This window comes from Eleutherodactylus coqui, chromosome 4 (assembly GCF_035609145.1).
Source record: "Eleutherodactylus coqui strain aEleCoq1 chromosome 4, aEleCoq1.hap1, whole genome shotgun sequence".
Classification (NCBI taxonomy): domain Eukaryota; kingdom Metazoa; phylum Chordata; class Amphibia; order Anura; family Eleutherodactylidae; genus Eleutherodactylus; species Eleutherodactylus coqui.
Window position 1 is genome coordinate 254312717 of NC_089840.1, and position 22875 is coordinate 254335591.

Below are 22875 nucleotides of genomic sequence, written 5' to 3' on the forward strand. Positions count from 1 at the left end.
GCCACCGGAATACAGATGAAGACTGACAGGGAGAAAGAAGAGCCGGACAGCACTTCTAGGTGAGTTAATGTTTTTTTTCCTGTAACTGTTAGGTCTGCTACCTGTGTCTGCCACCCTCTTGATATTCCAGGCAGACATGGGCATTGCTCTGCTTCTTCTGTTTGAATGTACACTTTGTTCTGTTTTCTTCCAGCAATGAGGGAGTTAAAGGGGTTGTCCCGCGAAACAAAGTTGGGGTATACACTTCTGTATGGCCATATTAATGCACTTTGTAATGTACATTGTGCATTAATTATGAGCCATACAGAAGTTATTCACTTACCTGTTCCGTTGCTGGCGTCCCCGTCTCCATGGTGCCGTCTAATTTTCAGCGTCTAATCGCCCGATTAGACGCGCTTGCGCAGTCCGGTCTTCTCCGTGTTGAATGGGGCTGCTCGTGCTGGAGAGCTGCTCCTCGTAGCGCCGCCCTGTCACGTGTGCCGATTCCAGCCAATCAGGAGGCTGGAATCGGCAATGGACCGCACAGAAGACCTGCGGTCCACCGAGGGTGAAGATCCCGGCGGCCATCTTCGCAAGGTAGGTAAGAAGTCACCGGAGCGCGGGGATTCGGGTAAGTACTATCCGTTTTTTTTTTTCAACACATGCATCGGGTTTGTCTCGCGCCGAATGGGGGGGGCTATTGAAAAAAAAACAAAAACGTTTTGGCGCAGGACAACCCCTTTAATCCCTCTCAGTGCTCACAGCCCAGCTGCAGCTTAAATAGCAATCACTCTCCTATTTAAGTGAGCTGTGGACCCTCCTTCTTTGCCTCAGAATTGATGTGTGTTTGCTTCAGACACCCAGCGCATCTAGGTCGCCTGCCTTAAGAATGTTCTGTTTTTTGAACTGGTATCTGTTTATTTTGTATGTTCTTTGCCTTATGTTTTAACCTGTGTGTGTTTGTCCATTTCTGTCCACTCTATGCATCATTCCTGTTTCTGTGGTAGTCAGACCTCTTCTGTGTTTTGTGTACACTGTCCCTGTTTTCCTGTTTGGGATAGTCAGCCCCAAGGTTCCAGCGCGGGGCCATTCTTATCAGGACACCTACCCTGCTTATATGCAGGGGTCTTCCCATCTTCCTGCTTAGCTAAGGGGAAATTACTAGAGATGAGCGAGTATACTCGCTAAAGGCAATTGCTCGAGCGAGCATTGCCTTTAGTGAGTATCTCCCCCACTCGAGACAGAAGGTTCGGGTGCCGGCGCAGGGGAGCGGTGAGTAGCGGCTGTCAGCAGGAGGGAGCGGGGGGGAGAGAGGGAGAGAGAGATCTCCCCTCCGTTCCGCCCCGCTCTCCCCCACAGCTCCGTGCCCGCTGCTGGGACCCGAACCTTCCGTCTTGAGCGGGGGAGATACTCGCTAAAGGCAATGCTCGCTCGAGCAATTGCCTTTAGCGAGTATACTCGCTCATCTATAGAAATTACCCATCTGAGCCTTCCCTGCCTCGGTACCTCTGACCACTGGGGTCAGCTGTCAGCCAGTGGGTCCACACCCAGAGCCCTAACAGTAACTGGCTCAGTGATAGAAAGCAGAGGGTGGTTATAAATGGTACATACTCTGAGTGGGTCACCGGTTCTAGTGGGGTATGACAGGGGTCAGTACTTGGCCCTATTCTTTTTAATATATTTATTAATGACCTGGAAGAAGGATTACAAAGAAAAATATCAATATTTTCAGATGATACAAAACTATGTAAAGTAATTAACACAAGATAGGAAAGAATGTGGTTGCAACAGGATCTGGATAAGTTGGTGGCTTGGGACAAAAAGTGGCAAATGAGGTTTAACACTGATAAATGTAAAGTTATACACATGGCAGCGGAAATACATGTCACAATTACATACTGAATGGGAAACCACTGGGAAACACTGACATTGAAAATGACTTGGGGATTTTAGTTAACTATAAACTTAACTGGAGCAACCAGTGTCAGGTTGCTGCTGCAAAGGCAAATAAAATCATAGGGTGCATAAAAAGAGGTCTAAGGACACATGACAAGAATATTGTTCTTCCTCTTTACAAGTCACTGGTCAGACCACACATGGAATATTGTCGACAGTTATGGGCACCGGTACTCAAGAAAGACATATCAGAGCAGGAGCTGTCTTCTTTTCCGAGGGTTGGATACAGGTAAACTCTCTTTTTTTTCAATTCCCATGGGAGTCTATGGGAGCTTACAGCGTTTTTCGGCAAAAGATAGGTCAAGGCCTATCTTTTCTTGTGTTGAAAGCATGATTTTTTCACTCATTCGAAAATCGCTCATGTGAATGAATGCATTGAAATCGGATGGGTAATAGACTGAACTACATACAATGTTACTGTGTAATAGTTAAAAGCTGGACAACCCCTTCATAAAACGATGAGCTGAGTGACAGCTACTCTGTGTCAGTGGCTCTCCACTCTGGATAGTAGAGGGGAGTCTGCAATAGGCCTGTAAAGCCTAATAGGGCCATATCTTCATGACACAATCCCTTTGACGATGGATCAATATTTTGCCTTAAGGCGCCTACCCACTTGCGTTGCCGATTTTCGTGCGTGAAAAACGCAGCGTTTTTGCGCGTTTTCCGCAGCGTTTTTTTGCAGCCCTCCATTGACAATCATGGGTGCATTAAGAGAAAAATAAGGACACATATGCAACTGACAGTTCCTATGTGAAAAAACCCCACAAAACGGAAAAAAAAAACCAGATGGACAAGAACACATTCTATACTAATTGCTCTTGAGAAAAAACGCAAAACATCGCAGGAAAAAAAATCGCAAGTGGGTAGGCACCCTTACTCTTAAAATGCGGAAATATGGTTCTCTGAAAGAAAATAAGTGATATTGGCTAAAAGGTGAATTAATGAACCCACAAAGAGTCTATCATTATGATGTGTATCTTCACTACAAATAAATCAATATACCGTAAAAACATTGAAAAATAAGTGGCCATACTTTGCTAATAATTCAGTGTTGCATAATACAATTCCTAATACATACCTGTCAAGTAACGAGATAACGTTCTTCTTTGGTCGTCCAATATTAGGGCCGTACAAATGTGCTCTGGAATAAGTACGGATAGACTGCAGCAAATTCTTCAGCTGAACGTAATCCTTCCCCAGCTGACTGCCATTAACAGCGCGGTTATTTAACGTCCGGTAATTGTTGGGTTCTGCAGGAATAACGTGGGATTATCAGCCGTAAGATTTGCGCAATGCAGATAAATACTTGTTTCATAAAATAATCATACTGGAGAATCTTTTCTTAGGACTTTTGCAATGCAGTTCCTCTGTTATTCTTCCTGGAAATGTATGAATACTTTGACAACTGGGTGTAACCATTCAACTTGACAATAGGGTGTGTTGCATTGGCACTTCATTGAAGGAAAGGCTGTATTTACATGAACACAACTCACCTGGAAAAGGTACCCATTAATTTGAATAGATTCATTTACATGAGTGACTTTTCACTTGCACCCACGGTCTGAGACTGAGAAATCGCTGTATGCGCCATTTTTGTGTATCGTACGAGAATGGTGCATGTAATGTGCGGTGTCCGCGTGTTGTGCGATGCGAGTTGTGCCTGACAGTCTCAGGCGCAACCCGAAGAAGCCCATTTAAATACAGCCTTAGGCCTCTTTCACACGAATGTCATTTTAGCGCTTCGTGTTTTTTTCGCATTTTACCTGGCTGGCTGCGGCGTCTTTCAGTGCAGTGACGCCGCAGCCCCTAAATCCCTTGACCGCCAGAACAATGTACAATGACATTAAATGCCTTACTAGAGGTACCAGCTAAACTCCCTCCGCCTCCCTCTATCTGCCCGCGAAAAGGGAGTTTAGCAGCAGGGGGCACCTGTCATTGTTTAGCAGCGCTCCCCTCTGCTAAACTCCCTCCGCATCCCTTTGCCAGCCAACTTCCGTTGACTACTAAAGGAGTTTATTGGTCTATTGGAGCTGCCGGCGTTTTGCTGTCAAAAGATAGGACAAGTCTTTTGACGGAGTGAAATATCGATGTGAATAGAACGCAAAATTTATAAACGTGTCAAAAATGGTTTGTTTTAAAGAATCCATAGGAAACCATTGGCTCTAATAGCCTCGATTTTTTGAATGCTCCTATTAAAACGACGCTCATGTGAATGAGGCCTTAGGCTGCTTTTATCCTGGCGAGTTTCATGTGAGCGCGTTTTCGGTCTGAGAAACTCAGACGGATATCACGCTTGCAAAGATGTGATTTTTATGCGAGTGTGATGGGTTTTGCAAGAAAGACGCATCGCACTCACATTTCAGCACTTGTGATTTTCTTGCATGTGAAAACTGCCCATTGTTTCCCATAGGAGTAAAAAAACATTTGCGTCCCACTCATATCTACATGTCAGCGCAATACGATTTTTTTAAAGCTCCTATAGGGAAGAATAGGCAATATTGCTCAAAAACAGGACCTGCTGCAATAATTCTCTGGCATCACTTATCGCAGTAATATGAGAGAAAAATCGCACATGTAAATGCCCCCATTAAAAAAAAAAACATAGAAATCGTGTGGGAAAATTATGTGTAAGGGACACACCTTGTTGACAAGAGGAATAGTGATACCCAGTGGTCACCCACCCTTAGGATAGGTCATCAATGGGATCCTTAGGATAGATCATCAACAATATCAGATTGGTGAGGAAACAACTTCCAGAATCCTCGCCAACAGCTTCTTGCAGGAGCGGTGGAACTAGCACAGCTCCATCCATTGTGTAGCTGCCATAAATGGTACTGCAAACTCAGTCCCATTCATACAACTGCCGTCATCCCACAGAGCGTCTAATAACTAAGACCAATTGTGAACATAAAGTAGTCTGGGAGGTACAGTAAGCTCTGTGTACATACGGTATAGGACATTGGGGTTCATATGATGTTTATCTATATGGTTGGTTCTTCTTGTATGTCTGATCACCCATCTATACAAGTCATTCAGCACTATAAGACACTATGGACTCTGTATAAGAATCGTACTTCAGGAACAAGAACTGTCAAAGTAAAAATACATGGAAGAATTCCAGACTGCGAGGAACAGGTGCCTCTTGGCCAACGAGTGTTGTGGTTATTTTTCTTGGTCCAAAGCCTCAGCCTTTCTTCCACATAAAAGAGGACTAAGAGAATGAACGGCATTCTCATCTATAACCTCTCCTGCCCTGCTGGTGTGAAGCAAAACAACCTGACAGATGTGGAGGTGATATTTCATGGCATTAACTAAGTGTTCAGTGCACACAAAGAATTCCGCTTGCATATCATTAACACCGTCTGCAAAAATACTGCTGCTTGGTTAAACATATGATAAATCAGATCTTATCAGCTATATAAATGTATATATAAAGTACCACGCATTTCAGGATGCACTGTGTCTATGCATGACGGGCCATAGCTACCTGTGTGGTGGCATAAGGCACTGGCCACTAGCTTGTAGGAGGAGCACCAGGTGGATGTAAACTGGAGCAAACACTCTTAAATCTGCCTGGCAAGATAATCTGCTTCATCCGTGTGTCTGCATCTTGTTCAGCTACCATGTTTCCCAGAAAATAAGACCTCTCTTGATTTTTTGGAGGGAGGGGGCTTGAAATATAAACCCTCCCCTGAAAATAAACCCTAGCTATACTATATGGGGATAAAATACTCACCTCGCAGGTGCAGTCCCCGTCTCTCTTGCTGCTCTCCAGGCACTCCGTCAGTGTTCCTTGTTGTCCTCAGCGCAGAAAGAGCATTCTCTTCTTGGTAGTAGGTTGAATACTCCGCCTCCAGCTAGAGAATGCTGTGATTGGCTCAGGACTACAGCCCAGTGATGTCATTCAGTAAATGGCTGTGATTGGCTCAAGAAACGTCGGCTGTGATTGGCTCAGGCTGCGGTCCCGAGCCAATCACAGCATTCTCTTGCTGGAGGCGGGGTATTCAATCCATGTGACCAGGAAGAGGATGCTCTTTTAGCGCTGAGGACGACACAGAAGATTGCCTCAGAGCCTGCAGAGCAGCTTGATAAAGACATCTGTGTCGAAACGTTGCCTTTTTAACATGGAGCAATAAAGAGAAGATGATTTTATTACACCTCTGATGCTGCCACTACCAGAATTATTGTTGAACTACAGAGCAGTGTGAGGGACAAGGACGCCGCCTGCTAGGTGAGGATTAAGACACCCCCTGAAAATAAGACACTGTGCCTCTTTTGGGGCAAAAATTAATATAAGACAGTGTCTTATTTTTGAGAAAACACCGTAGTACTGAGCTAGTATGGAGGTTGGTTCATGCTGTGTTTGGGTTCTGGTGCTGTAGTTATATACTGAGCTTGGTTCTGGTGCTGTATTTATGCTAGGAGTTTGCTTCTGGTGCTGTATTTAGTTTTTGAGGTTAGTTCTGGTACAGTATTTATTCATTGAGCTGTTCTGGTGTGGGTATGCTGCTACCTTGCTGCTTCTTGTACAAGTAGTAAGGAGGCAGATTACCTATCAGCCCAATATACACTTATTGTCAAAAAAATACATCCCCTATAGGGAGTTGTTGGAATTGCACAAAACTTTCTATGTGTGATTGTAACAGTGATATAAGTAAGTGATTACAATACCAGAGATAATTTATTGCGGAAAACTTAACACTTATAGGGAGACTCTGTTGGGTTGCCTCTAGCTTGGATATAAGATGTAATATGGGAAGGTATGGAGACTCTAGTACCTTGTTGTACCGCCTCTAGCTTGGATGAGAGATGTGATACGGGGGCAGACATGGAGGCATACAGGTTCTGAATGGTATCCTGTGGCATATCGATCCACATTTGCTATAACTGAGCCTCCAGATCATGCAAACTCATAGACTGTCGAAGTTGGCATCACAGATGGTCATCTACATGTTCTATTGGCGATAAATCTGGCAACTGGGCAGCCACGCAAGTGTGAAAATGTTGTGGAGCATTCCTGTGACCCCCTGGTGTGTGCAGCCGGGCATTATCCTGCTGCCTCTTGGAAGCCGCCATGAGAGGAACACATGTGGCTGCAGGATGTCCTGAACATATCGCTGAGGTGTTTTTGTCTCTCGTACCACTACTAGGGGGGACTGACTGTTGTATGCGATGGCCCCAGACCATCACACCAGCAGTGGGGGCAGTGTGCCGCTCCACAGCAAAGGCAGGATTGAGGCACTCACCCTAAGGTCTCCAGACATAAATATGTGCGTCATCAGCATCTAAACTAAATCTGAAGACAATCCAGTTCCACTCCGTAGCAGTCCAGTTTTGTCGTTTATGACATCACTGCAAATAGAAGCGATGGTGGTTGTCAAAGGCAGTACATGTAATGGGCGCTGTGAGACCAAATGTCCTTCAGCCAAGCACCTGGAAATGGTTCTGACAGACACAGGGGTGTAATGATGGTACCACCTGTCTCTGGATGGTGGTCAATGAAACGGTTGGAGCTGCTCGTGCTTGTCAGACAGTCAGATGATCCTTTCTACTGGTGTTCCATTGAGGGCGCCCTGAGCTGAATTGCCTTCACGCATCTACTGGTCCCAACATCTCCTAACAGTCTGGTTAGAACTGCCCAGGTGGCGGGCAATTCATCAATTCGACCATCCAGCTTCTTGCAATCCAAAAATGCGCCCCTCTCAGACTCTGTTAACTGGGTGAAATCTCTTCAGTTGCATCATAGAGGCGTCTAGTGGTCAACAACCTCTACACAAGCGGAAAAATAGGTCACTGCACACAAGTAGCCTTTTTATAAGGGCTTTTACTCACTTGCGTTTTTTTAACACTGCGATATCGCTGCCTTTTTTCACGTGATTGTCAATGGGACTTTCTAATGTTAAAAACGTAAAGCAACAACTTGAGATGCGTTTTTAGCATTAGAAAGTCCCATTGACAATTGCGGTAAAGAAATGCAAGTGCGTGGGAGCCCTGAGATGGAACCACTTTTAGGGCCTCAGGTTGAAAGACTGTTCATCTAATCACACAACTCTAATCATTTGCCGGAGATTAACTGCATGCTGAGTCTTGCAGCAAAGCAACAACTCCTTCCATAATGCTTGATTTTGTTTTGTAGTGTGTTTTATAGTTTTTAATTATGATGGGAGGATGGAGATACAGAAAAAAAAAATTACGCACAATGTGCCATCTAATCTACGGCCTGCACTACCTTTATGTACGTCTGTGGAAACTAAAAGGGCTTTTAATCTGCGTAGCATGGTTAACTATGGATCTTACTGCTTTGGAAACAAGGTGTAAAGCCAGCAGCACCCATACCTTTTGGTAAGTGGATCCTTTATGAGACGCTCACCTATCCAAATTAATCATTAACTCCCACAAAGACTTTCATGGCACATCCACAGGACTCACATAAATTAGAACAGGAAGGGGCACGGACATTTAATTTGCTTTGGTAGACTTAGAACACTTTCCAGGGCCTTTCAGTTCTAATTTATAGGAGTATGGAAAAAGCTAAGCCGCTTGTATGGCTAATTCTACATTTTCTGTCTGGATGTGATGGACAACAGCTGCTTTAACCTGGCGGGTCAGGGTACACTTGTTCTTCCACAGCTCTGCCCATCCTAGTCTGTGGGAGGTATTAAAACAACCAAACCTCTAGTGTTGGCCGATGGAAACTAAACTCTCCATTTAGTTTCCATCGGCCAGTTGGTGGAGGTCATCGTTGTTGGGATGTCATCAAAGCTGTAGCAGGTGAACTATAGAACAATGGAGGATTGCGGAGAGCAACTATGGATCTTTTAAATGTTTTTCCACCACCCCACAAAAACCATTATCTCAGGAAAGCATTGGGAGCTTTTGTTAAAATGCCCATACCTATTAGATGACCATCGACTAAGCTCTCAGATTTTTGAAAGACTGGCAGAGCATTTAATGTTTATGGGGGTCTTATGACTGTCCCTCAACTGGAAATGTTATGGGGGGAAAAAATCAGTTAACCTTCAACATGTCTAATTCCTTATTGTCAATGGTGATAACCCACTGGGTGTTTGGCAACAGCTTATACCCTCCATCCATTGACAACACAAGCACTCAAAGCCGAGTCTAGCAGGCATGTGTATAGTGGTGGGAGTGCAGAGAAAGCTAGTTGTTTGGCTGACAGTTATGTAAGTGTATAGTTACCTTTAGGCCCTACAAATAATAATAGCAATAATAATAATCTTTATTTATATATAGCGCCAACATATTCCACAGTGCTTTACAATTCAGGGGATGCATGGAGAGATGACATTACATGCAGTATTAAACTGATAAGCAAATTGAACAATAGCAGTGGGTTCCCTGCCTACAAGAGCTTACCATCTATGGGGATAAATGGTCACACATGAGGTACAAATGCTAGTTTTGTGCAATGGTCTGGCCACCTTATATAAAACAGGCTACTGTACATAGAACTATGTGAGACAGTAACCAGCCAATAGCTACATAAGTATATAAAGATGTATGGGCTGAGGGCTATACTGTGCTGATGTTCAGATGGAGAGTTTAGAAACGGGATAGATGGGGACAACTTAGATTAGGGAATGTGATAGGCCTTATTAACGATGTGTTTTTTAGAGCATGCTTAAAATAGTGGGTGCTGGGGATTAACCTGAATCTCTGGGGTAGCGCATGCCAGAGAACTGGAGCAGCTTGGGAAAAGTCTTGGAGACGGGAGTGGGAGGTTTAAGCAGAACTTACGTCTAAGGTCATTAGTAGAATGGATAGCTTGGGTAGAGTGGTAGACAGAGATAATAAAACAGTTTGTTCCCACCAATTGATATTACTGGGGCAACGGCTAAACAGAAGGAACACCCTGCGTTTGTTAATGCTATTAATAGGGTTTAAAAAAGTACTTAAGAGGTGAAGTAACTGGGATTTAAGTTTTCTAAGATCCCTGGCATTACTGTGGTGTGGTGGTTACCAATCACAGCCATCACATTTGCACTTATGACACTGTGTGGGAAGGGGTTAAAGGAGCACTCTGGGCTAAACTAATGCACTATGGTAATACTAAAGTAGGGCCTGTGGGGCATGACATGGAGATTCATAATATGCCATGTTCCTCTGATGTCCGATAAAAACAAACGTTCATAGACAACAGTGAAAATACACTGAAATAGACAAGGCTCCAATGTATGTCGACTCCCAATCCATACATCATCAAAACGACACTGCTTCACTTAGATTATAAGCCCAGCAGCCTGGGAACTCCTGCCTTAATGGGGACACATTACACATTTACATGATAGATGGCAACTTGTGCTGCATTGTGCAACAAATCTCTAAACATTTCTGTACACAAGTAATGGGGATTTATCTTACTCACCATTTCCCAATTCCCATGAAATGTTGTACTTCTTGCTGGCGCTGTATTTTAGTAAGCTGAGCACACTGGAGCTGTTCCAAGAATTATCTGAGTTTCGTCGAAGAGCATTAAGTCCAAAAATCAGATGAAGTCCAGAGCAGTCAACAAAGTTATAGAGTTTGTCAAGAGACCTGGCTGGGAGGAAACAGAAAGCTTGTAATGTATACGAATATCTCAATAGGGAACCCAACAGCAATTTAGCCGACATGATAAGGGGATTAAATGTATTAACTGTGGGTGTGCTCCTGTTAATGTCTTGGGCTCTTCCACTCATGAATTTACTGGAATTTACGAAATAAGGATACAGTGTAAGCTAAGTGTTCTAGATATTCACTTAATGTCTGTCTACATATGTAATACCTCTCTCACTAATCCAAGTATGAGGCAGCACTCCAAAATTGAGATGAAAAAGTGAGGACCCTTTCTTCACCCATATGCATATGCTGCCTCATACGTTTATTTATTGTACTATGGAGGGACACATGACAGCGGTTTATTAGACATTTACGGAGGTGGGACCTGATAGGCAGAGTTATATGGCAGACATGGAGGCGTTTGTCAGGCTTCCACCTGCCATGGGAACCCATTGGCACCTTGCAATCGCATGTCAGGGTGTCGATGGGTGACAGAAAGAGCACCCTCCCCTTGTCATCTGCTTATATGCTGCATTTGCGGTTGATTGTGGCATGTAAGGGGTTAAACTGCCAGAATCTAAAGTTTTTTTCTCTTCTTGCAGTTAGAGCAGGGGCCTGACTGTCAGTAGTTAGCCAAGCCACTGCCTTAAAATGATGTAAGTGCAAGTTAAAAACTCATTAATGAGCTCAGAAAAAGGCGTATTGGCCGTCACTAAGGGGTTAAGGAGACAGACAAATAGTATATACACTGAGATGTTAACAAATAGCTAATAATCACAAGTATTTCTGGCCATCATAAACCGATCCATATGCAAAGTGCCATAGTGCTAAATATTGCCAAAAAATATTATAGGTTTTCCATATTAACTCAACACACCCTGGTTCGTCATAATTACCCACTATAAGAATGTCGCTTATAAGAAAAAGGAACGCCCCCACATATGCTTTGATGGTCAAGCTTTGTCAGGAGATAGTACTTGTTCTGACCAGCTGACAGGAAGGGTTCATCAATTCATGCTGCTTGTGCCCAATTCTAAATGATACAATTTTTGTGCTCTTTTCACCACTGGAGTCTCGCCTTTCTGTCTCTCTTAGACATAATGTTGCTGGAACTGGTTGCCTGCTGTTCTAGCTGATCTGTGCTAAAGAATGACATTACACATCACTTAAGCACCAATTTTGTATTTAATATTCTTGACTGTACAGCGCCTGTTTGTTAGAACAATTCCTCACATCTTCCTCTGACCCTTTTTGTCAACAAGTTGTTTTTGTCTAGGATCCCCTATCCCTAGGTATTTTTCCTTGATCATGTCATTCTCTGTATACTCTCCACACGGCAGCATAAGTAAACCTCACAAGATTATCAGTGCCCGGCTGATGTAGCATCGATGACCCGGCCTGATTGGAAGGCGCTCAGATTGATGGATTTTTCCATCTAAGGTGGATTCACACTGAAACTGATTCACTGAAAGCTCGTTGCGTGATTTTATTCTGCATTCTGGAGTTATAGGTCTATTTTCCACACAGAGAAGCTCCAATCGTGAAAGGGCCGGGGTCTCTAATAAAGTGGCCAGTGAGTGTGTATATCAGTTATATGTATCAATTATGAGAGTCCTGGGAGGATTTGCACTCTCTATACGTTAGCAGTGCACCTCTCTTTCTAGCTTTTTAAAAAAAAATCTGATGTAAATCGTAAACACGTACAATTTTCTTCCTCTCCTTCCTTCTTTCTCTCCTTATTATCTCTTCTTCTTTCCTTATTTCTCTCATTCCTTCCACTCTCCTTCCTTTCTTTCTTTTTTCTCCCCTTCCTTCCTCCTATTTCTTCTTCTTACCTTCCTCCCTTTGATCTCTTCTTCATTCTTTCCTTCCTTCCTTTCCTTCTCTCTTTCCTTCTATCTCTCCTTTCTCTCCCTTTCCTTCCGTTCTCTCTTTCCTTCCTTCTCATTTCTTCCCCGTTTCTCTCCTTTTTTCCTTTCTCTCTCCTTCCTTCATTTATCCCTTCTTCTCTTTCCTTTATCCTTTCTGCCTCTCTTCTTTCTCCCATTTGTTCTTCCTTTTATCTCTCCTTCCTTCTCAACTGCCTTCCTTCCTCTCGTTCCTTCCATCTCTTCTTCCGTCCTCTCTCCTTCCTTCCTCACTTTCTATCCTTCCTCTCTCCTTTTTTCATCCGTTCCTGTTTACATTTAATATCAACATACTTACTACCTATGTATTATAAATAGCCACCTGAAAAGATATAATGTTACATCCTTTTTTCCAATTTCCCTAGCAAGTACAGAAATGTTACACTTCAGCTTGCAAAGCAGTGGTAAATAAGAATGACTGAATGAACACCACATTCTTCTGAGGAAACTGTGCATGACATATAAAGAAAGTCAACTGGGAAAATAACTAAAATATTTCAAGAAAATTGACTTGTTTCTAAGTTTTCTCCCTGCACTGTGGATGATTACTCAATGTGCTCAATAAAAGATATGAACAGTACAACTGTCTGTTATTAGTAACACTGTGTTTGTCTATAATTGTAAGTCCGGTCTCACATCTGCGTTGGAACCTCTGATTGGAGATTCAGTTGGAGATCCGGCTCAAAATACTGGAAGAAAAATCCAGTCAATTACAGTCAATGGGGTCCATCCGGCGCTGCTCCATCCCATCCTGAGAAGGAGGCGGTCAGCTGTGGGGATTCCCCTTTCCTGCTCTCCCGACAGTGCAGGAAAGCAAGATCCCGGGCACAAATGTCAAAACCACCCTAACTCAGATAACACTCAGACCACATTTTCTTAGTCATCAATGCAAAAATCCAGGTCATTCCAAAGGGGTCGCTTACTTCATCTTGCAACTGTATATTTATAGGTGTATATTATATTCTTTTTTGTGACTCCACTCTTTGTTATCTATCCAGTGTACTACAAGGAAACATGTGAATGTTTTTACTTTTTTATTCCCTTTTTGAAAAATTGAATATTATTTAATGGTGTCTCATCTCTGTTATCTCTTCTCAAAAGAAATAGTCTGTCATCTGGATTCCATCTCCTCCAGACCGCTGACACCTGATACATTAAAGGACTATGTGAACATCAAAATCAGCGCTGATACAGTCCAGTTCTTCCTTTATCACCACTTATACCAACTAAAAAGATTATGAGTGAACATAAACTATGTCTGTATAATACTGTAAAACTTTACACTTACTACACATATAACCACTTTAGCTCTGAAGGGGCTCCGGACTATAATAAATTTTCTCCATGTACTGCGACCAGGAGGAGAGTCAGACAAAGACTGGATCCTATCCTGCTAACAACACATCTACGATATCTACAACTCATAGGCACTAACTGTACATTGTGTTCTGCCATCATGTCGTGTGTATTACTTTGAATTGTATGTAGTTGTCACTAACGACTTACGTATTTTCACAAAATGAGTAGAAAAGATTCCATACACAAAAACTAATGGCTGAAGAAATCACTGTTCAAGAAGGGTGGCAATAGAAGAAATCCAATCTAATTCCAGTTCTCACTTTTCATGGGTTCTATGGAAAGCATAATTGGTTGCCAATGTCAAACTGTTTCATTTTTCTAGTAGTTTCACTGCTCTTACAGTAAAGAACCCTTCTTTGATGAAGTACAAACATTCTTTCCTCTAGAAATAGTGTTTCCTTAATCATATTTCTAGGCTTAAAGGGGTTGTCCCGCGAAAGCAAGTGCGGTTATACACTTCTGTATGGCCATATTAATGCACTTTGTAATGTACATCGTGCATTAATTATGAGCCATACAGAAGTTATTCACTTACCTGTTCCGTTGCTAGTGTCCTCGTCTCCATGGTGCCGTCTAATTTCAGCGGCTAATCGCCCGATTAGACGCGCTTGCGCAGTCCGGTCTTCTCCCTGATGAATGGGGCCGCTCGTGCCGGAGAGCTGGTCCTCGTAGCTCCGCCCCGTCACGTGTGCCGATTCCAGCCAATCAGGAGGCTGGAATCGGCAATGGACCGCACAGAGCCCACGGTGCACCATGGGAGAAGACTCGCGGTGCATCGTGGGTGAAGATCCCGGCGGCCATCTTGCTAAGGTAAGGAAGAAGTCGCCGCAGCGCGGGGATTCGGGTAAGTACTAAACTTTTTTTTTTTTTAACACATGCATTGGGTTTGTCTCGCGCCGAACGGGGGGCCTATTGAAAAAAAAACAAACCCGTTTCGGCGCGGGACAACCCCTTTAAGGTGGATATAAAAAGTCTACACACCCCTGTTAAAATGCCATGTTTGGTCATGTTAAAAAATCCAACAAAGATGAATCATTTCAGTGTGACCCGTTATCGGTACAATTCTATTGTTAAACTAACTGAAATCTTTAATGGTAGAAAAATAAAAATAACAAAATTAAAATAATGTGGTTGCATAAGTGTGAACACTCTCTTATATTTGGGGATGTAGTTGTGTTCATAATTAGCCAATCACATTTAAACTTAGGTAGTCAGTAGAGATGAGCGAACGTACTCGGACACGCCCCTTTTTCGCCCGAGTGCCGCGATTTTCGAGTACTTCTGTACTCGGGCGAAAAGATTCGGGGGGCACCGTGGGTGAGTGGGGGGTTGCAGCGGGGAGTGGGGGGGAGAAGGCTCCCCCCTGTTCCCCGCTGCTAGCCCCCGCTCCGCCACGCCTCCCCCGCCCCCCCGAATCTTTTCACCTGAGTACGGAAGTACTCGAAAATCGCGGTGCTCGATCGAGTAATTACTCGAAACGAGTAGGTTCGCTCATCTCTAGTAGTCAGTACTCCGGTGCCATTATTTACAGGGATTCTGATTTCCCCTATGTAAAATTCAGGAGAAGGAGACAAAAACATTTCCAAGGCATTACATAAACCATGGAACACAATGGAGACGATCACCAAGAAGTGGATTAAATTTGGCACAACAGTGACATTACCAAGAACTGGACGCCCCTTTAAAATTGATGAACAGTCTAGAAAAAACTGGTCCGTAAGGCTGCGAAGAGACCTACAGCAACATTAAAGGAGCTGAAGGAATGTCTGGCAAGTACTGGTTGTGTAGTGCATATGACAACCATCTCCCGTATCCTTCATAAATCTGGGTTGTGGGGTAGGGGGGCAAGACGGAAGCCTTTTCTAAAAAAGAAAGACATTCAAGCCCGGCTATGTTTTGCCAACACCAAATCTGTCAAAAGTATGTGGGAGAACGTGTTGTGCTCTGATGAGACCAAGGGGGAACTTTTTGGCCATGATTCCAAAAGGTATATTTGGCACAAAGACAACACTGCGCATAAACCAGAAGAACCTCATACCTGCAGTGAAGATGGTGGAGGCAGCATTATGCTTGGGGGCTGTTTTTTGCCTGCTGGAACTGGAGCTTTAGTCAAGGTGGAGGGAATTTTAAGCAGTTCCAAATATCAGCCCATTTTGGCCTCTGCTAAGAGGATGAATTTCACCAAAAGAATGGCTTCGCCAGAAGATCAAAGTTTTGGAATGGCCCAGCCAGATTCCCATATAAGCTCTGTGGGGTGAACTGAGGGCGCTACACAGATCCCCTAGCAATTTGACAAACTTGGAGCAATTATACAAGGTAGAGTGGGCAAAGATTGCCAAGTTCAGATGTGCCATGCTGATGGAGACCAACTCAAAAAGACTGAATGCTGTCATAAGGTCAAAGGGTAAATCAACAAAGTATTAGTTTCAGTATTTGCATATTTATGCAACCACCTTATTATTTTAGTTTTTTTGTTTGTTTTTCCATCCTAAATTATTTAAATTTGCTTTTCAATGGAATTGTACAGATAATGCAGATAACAAGTCACATTGCAAGTGGGAATAAATCTGAAATGATTAATCTTTGTTAACATGACAAAAACATGGCATTTCAACAGGTGTGTAAACTTTTTATATCCATTGTATGTATAAAAAGATTATTAGATCTATCTACTTATCCCATATCTATCTATCTATCTATCTATCTATCTATCTATCTATCTATCTATCTATCTATCTATCTATCTATCTATCTCATATCTATCTATCTATCTCATATTTATCTATCTCATATCTATCTATCTATCTCATTTCTATCTATCTATCTCATATCTATCTATCTATCTATCTATCTATCTCATTTCTATCTATCTATCTATCTATCTATCTCATATCTATCTATCTATCTCATGTCTACCTATCTATCTATCTCATTTCTATCTATCTATCTCATATCTATCTATCTCATATCTATCTATCTATCTATCTATCTATCTCATTTCTATCTATCTATCTCATATCTATCTATCTATCTCATGTCTACCTATCTATCTATCTCATATCTATATCTCTCTCATATCTATCTATCTATCTATCTATCTATCTATCTATCTATCTATCTATCTATCTATCTATCTATCTATCTATCTATCACAGAAGAAACATATTTGATCTGTGATATTTAATAGGATCGTATGTGTATATAATGTTCATATAATATACATAATACATTATAACTTTCAAACGTAAAAAAATTACCCAGATGACATTCATGACTTTTGCTTACATTCTACAATCTAATTATTTCAATGTACAACCAGCAGAGATAAAGGAATGCCAAAGATTTTTAAGAATTCGACAAGACATTCTCTGATTCACATCAGGCCGGGCAGAATAATAAGTAAAGTGTTTATTTGTCTGAAGGGATCAGAGAGACTCATGTCTGGCAGAGACTCTTCTTGGCAGGCAGCATTTTGAATTCAGAGTCCAGCCTTATATTCAAGGCATTTCTCAAGTAGTTCATCATTATGATTGTGCGTATGCATTCTTTACTGTCATAAAGCTTTCCTCCGTGCCCCGCCCCATTCGTCATAGTCCTGCCGTCGCCAGTAAATTCCCTGCTATAAATAGTCCCAATCACCAAAACATTTCTTTTATGCTAAATCTGACCTCGAATGCTGACAAATATACGAACACGTAGAAACTTGCTCAATGTCACAGACAATCATCCGCTTAATTACAGCTCCTAGAGCTCATTCATTAATAGCTGTGAAACCCACAGGTCAGCTGACAAACTTAATTTATTTGGGGGAATTTTGGATAAGTTGTGCTTTGGGGCGAAAATTATTTTTCATCTTAAAAATCTACGTTGCCTTGAATAATCTCACCAAATGCACTTAAAGGGGTTGTACTATGAAAAGAACGTATGCCCTATCTTCGTGGTAGGGAATAAGTATCTAATCAGTTAGGAACCAACTGCTGGGACCCTCACAGAACAGGGGCCCATGTCCCTCGTATGAATGGAGTAGTGGCCATGTATACGCGGTACTGTAACGGGGGTTGGCTACCCTTGCAGTTCAACATGAAAGAAACTATGGCTTTATTTGATGTTATTACTGTGTGCACTGCTGTTACTGTACCTTTGAGGGGCTGGGACACCTGGCAGATGGAAAGTAGTGCAGACTCTTGTTTGGTCTGGCAAGAGGGAGCAGAGCGGTGTAATGTTATGAAAATGCCCACATGGAGTTCACACTGGTTATGCAACTAAAATTTAGTCAGTGATGTAGAAGGGAACTGTGTCTCCCGAGGGCTGCAGAGGTGTGTGCCGAAGCAAAAACGAAACAGGCCCGCTTGAATATTATGAATGCTGATCAGAGCTGCGGTGAGCGGACCTCTGAAGAAACCAGAGTCCAGCCAGATGACCACCATGTCCAGATCTATATATCAAAACTGAGAGCCTGCCCTCCAAGTACAGAAGCCTGGTGCTGGACCCCAAGTGCACTGTGACACCGACACCGGAGGTTATACCATCTACTGCACCAAAGTTAGATAAATGTTTGCTTGCAAGTCCCCTGACTCTTGAGATGTGGTTGCGACCACTAACTACACCTCTCCACCAACCAACAATCCCGAACCCCTGCTTCCTGGACTATGCTGCAAAGATTTACCCCTCTAAGGTAAGCCCTTGGCTTGTCAACTACCCTAACTAGATGCCTCCCAAGCCAGGCCCATCCGAGGACCCTTACACTCACTTCATTCATTTCAATGGGACCGTCAATTGCCGAGTGCTTGTACTTGACTTTTTTCATGGGACAACTCCTTTAAGCTTCTTCTTAGGGCTTATGCTATAGTTGCCAACATTTAAGCATAGCCTTCGGGAAGATAGCCTCTCACAACCAAGTACTAGATTTGCCCCCATAACAACAGCTAGAGTGCCCCTATAAACAGTACAAACTAGAGAGAGCGCTTCCATAAACAATGCTCCAGGCAGAGAGTGCCATTGTCAGGAGGGACAGGGAGGCATGAGCCCCGATGAGCCAGGCAGCAAGTGCCCGGCATCCTGATGTACTACTCACTTGCCCCTTCTGCAGCCTCAACAACTCTAGTGGGTAGTAGAGCCTCAGATAGCTTCTTTACGCTTCCAACGGGACTTCCGGCTGATGTGGCAGCGGCATGCTCTGGCTTGCACAGCTCAGCCTTCACTGATCCCCTTGGCTCCAGGACTGAGTACAGTGTGTACATGAATGGGTGAGTGCTGCCTCTGATTGGCTGAGCGCTATGACCAATCAGAGGCAGCTCTTAGCTGTCATTCAATAGCTGAAAGCTGCCTCTGATTGGTTACAGTGCTCAGCCAATCAGAGGCAGCCCATTCAGCAGGCGGGGATTTTATATCCCCCAGCTGCTGAATACTACTGAGAGCAGTGCAAGGAGAAGAGCTGGCTGGACGTGGCTGAGCCCCGGCAGCTGCAGAGAGGTGAGTATAGATTTTTTTTTTTTTTTTACACATTTTTGGATTATTTTTCAGGGAAGGGCTTATATTTGAAGCCCTTCCCCGAAAACTACTACAGCGCTTGCCAGCAGCCCATTGCTTTCAATGGAGCTGGCTGTATTGTCGGCTTCATTGAATTCAATGGGAGAACATCGCACTCCTCTGTGACAGCTGTGGCACAGCTGTGGCAGAGGATAGCGGGCAGCGCTCTTTTTGAGTGTCAAAACGGCCATGTAACCGAGCCCTTTTGTGCGGATAAAAGCTGCTAGCAGCGCTTTTTCGGCCGTGCCGCCCGCTTAGGTCACGCAAATTTTTGAACGCATCAGTTAAGCGTTTAAAAATTCACGCATACAAACGCCCGTGTGACTGAATCCTTTAAGGTAATGCTTAAGACCCAAATTACTCATTATTCATCTATTATTGTTATAATGACTATTTTAGTAATTGACTTACTATTACAAATATGTGCCAATTTGCCAATCTGGACTATGGACACATCCATTGAATTTACACTGATAATATTAGTGTATCAGGGGGTTAACGCCCCCTGTTACTGATTAGCTGTCCTGCATTCTCCCCGTCCTCGACCCTCACAGGTCCCGTAGCCACCGCCGGGCACCGTGGAGGAAGGTGAGAGGAAAAAGAGGCCAGGAGTGGCCCCTTAAGACAAATTAGGTACAAAAATGTATGAACTGAATATGTATTTTTGTTGCAGTTTTTCAAATGTACTAGTGAGGTGGCTTCCAGCTGCTCCACTATCTGCATGTATGAATTTGGTTTGAAATTAATTGGCTAGGCTTCATCTGACGGGTCAAGTACAGGACTGTATTATAGAATTGTACTCTGTAAACTCAGGACTATAATATGCAGTTGTATAGAATGTGTAAACACTTGTGTCAGCAGTTCGGTTTAAAGAAATAATCATAGACTGAAAACATCAAAGAAGTTGGAACGAGCCTCCTGGGGGGTTGCAATTCCCATTTTGCACGCTTCCTAGCCATAATGTTTCTCTGTTAGCCTCAAAATACCATCATGAAATCAGCCTGAAGTTTCACGGAAGTTCTGGATATTTTTTTTTTTCTCAGGCTAATTATGTCCTTGTTCTCTCCGACACTCTCCACTTTCAAGACAGAGGTGTTGGTATGGGGTTGAGAGACGCTTCAGTTTTAAGTGGAATCAGGTGTCCTTTTCCCTTTAGGGATGTCTGGGAAATGTCAGGGTTCTCTGAGTAACAGGTACTGGCAGATTAGCAGAGCGTATTTTAAGAGAGCTTTGCTGCTGCTAGACACTAGGCCAGTAATGTTCCTATATGGAAATTAATTCATATGAAATGCAAAACTCCTTACCAAAAACTTCAATAGTTACTAACTTTATTTAGTTTCTGTGCAAATTCTACAGAAGACAAGTTCATTTGTTAGTTTGTTTGTATGAAGTATAGAATGTATTATGTTTCCTTGAATTAGTCCCCTTTCTATCCTTCTTATGCTTCCTATTTTGTGGTCTGGTTACATATACTTTAGACTACCAGGCCCCAATGAAAAACTTTGACAGGACCATTGCCTACCATTTGCCAAGTATAATGGTGACTTTTTTTCTGGTAGGTGCTCCAGTGATTTGCTGATGGGCTAGGTATAAAAGGCATGTCCTGTTCCTGGGCTATGGTGTTTGAAGAGAGCCTTGTGAGGAGTGAGCTGCCTCACAGATGTATTTTCCTGTACCAGGGAGAAAGATTGCATCTCGGATTCCTGGGCTGGTACTATCCAGCTGTTGCTAGAAGGAGGTCTGCCAATCATCTAAAAAAATGTCAGTTGCAAATACCGACCACAAGTAGTCACCTGGAGAGAGACCACCAGCGAGAGCAGATAGACCATCAGCCAGTATCTGGATATTCAGGTTTCGGTGGTGTGTAATCGTGAGTACCGTCACCCAGGCTCATCACCAGAAGAACAAATTTCCTTGACTTCATCACTGTACAACCTCCCTAAAGGTACTGTGCTAATAATTTATTCAAGAGACAATGACTGCATATTTCAGTTAGCGGATTTAGTTATTTGTTATCTGAAGTTTCTGCCAGACTAAGTTATTTCAGAGCAGACTCCTATTTTCAAACAGTATCTGTGGAGCTATTTACCCCTCCCTGGCCAGGGTAACTACTGCTCTATGTTATTGATATAGTATTCTTTATCATACAATCAGAAAAGCATTGTTTGTTCAACTGAATTGGTGTAAAGCCTCTCAATCACCGCCGTCCTATTCTGCACCTGTCACCTATTAAATTGTCTCCCATTCCCCAAACTTTTCTGTGCCTTAAAAAAAATTAAAACTGTATGCTCATGTACCCCCATGCTCCACTGCAAGCCAGCTCCATGCTCCAGGTGAACTGGTCCCATCTCCTGTCTCCTCTTTGAAGTCCTGCATCACTCTTCGCTGCCCCTCTTCCCAGAACAGCTCATAACTTACAAATAGGAGGTGAGTGATGCTTGCATGCCCCATGTTTTCAGCTGTATTAATGTCTAGAGGATGCAAACACAGTTGAAAATGCTGCTGCTGCCAGGGGCCCGCTGCTAGGGGACTCAGGGCAAATGGTGCACCATTTGCCCTATGATTAAAGTGGCCCTGACCAGGGCCTGGTGCGACTGCTACTCTTGCACCTCATATAACTTTGACACTGCTTATACAGCACCAACTTAACCTCCACTTACTCTGTTGGACCAACAATGGAATAAGGACGTGTTTGATAATGCCAACATGCTCTAGCTGTCCCTGTGCCTGCCTGAGGCATACAGGAAACACTTCTTGTCTGATTTTGGCTTTCAAATATTATTACAAAATACTGACTAAACACTGTTGTGATGAGAGTACTATTGTGTGACAGTCACCCCTACAATGGTGCAATCATCAACTATTTACTTTTGCTATGCTCATCTTCTAAGTAAAGATCTCCAATTCATTTTTCTGTGTTCTGCTCTATTTACATATTACAGAAGATATACTCACTCACACTAGGCTACCTGCCAAAGCCTGAACTTGTTAATCTAATGGGCCCTGTGGTCTCCACTAATCCTTTGAGTTCACTTTTTAATGGCTCTTACTAACCTGCAGGTGTAGCCGGAAAGTCAAACTATAAACTTACACACACTGCAAAGGTAACTGTATGTCTTGAGGTGAAATGTCTGGAAATACTAACATTTTGGCACTACTCCACCCATCAGCCTGAAGTTAACTATGGCGTCTTGTTTGCATTGCATGTGTTATTCCTGACCGTGAGTCCACTTCTACCCAGCAAATCTTGAATTCACAAGAACAACATCTCATTAGATTTTGGTTTAAAGTAGTAAGAGGGCTGCAAACACCTGTAAATCTAGAAATGTACGTGCACTGATCCAATTGAAATATAAGCCCTACCCCGAAAATAAGCCCTAGCTGCATTAAAAAAAAAACAATAAATTACTGTCTGCTCCACCGCACTTCTCCTCCGGCAGTTCCGCGGCACTTGTTAGAGTCTTTAGCCAGCGCTTCCTAGTTAGGGGGTTCAAAAATCCCGCCTCCAGAAAGCGCTGGATCTGATTGGTTCTCAAGCGCCGTGGCTCAGCCATCACTTGATGAACCAATCACAGCCATTCAATGC

At 43.1% G+C, this 22875-nt stretch overlaps 1 protein-coding gene across 1 annotated transcript in view; it reads right to left on the reverse strand.

Moving 5' to 3' along the window:
- The window catches only part of HPSE2 (heparanase 2 (inactive)), a 232634-nt gene that overhangs the window by 77408 nt on the left and 132351 nt on the right, over positions 1-22875 (reverse strand). The window contains exons 4-5 of the mRNA XM_066601114.1: positions 10322-10495; positions 3014-3185 (exon numbers count right to left, since the gene is read on the reverse strand). Coding sequence (XP_066457211.1) covers positions 3014-3185; positions 10322-10495 — 346 coding nt within the window. The remainder of the gene's footprint in view (positions 1-3013; positions 3186-10321; positions 10496-22875) is intronic.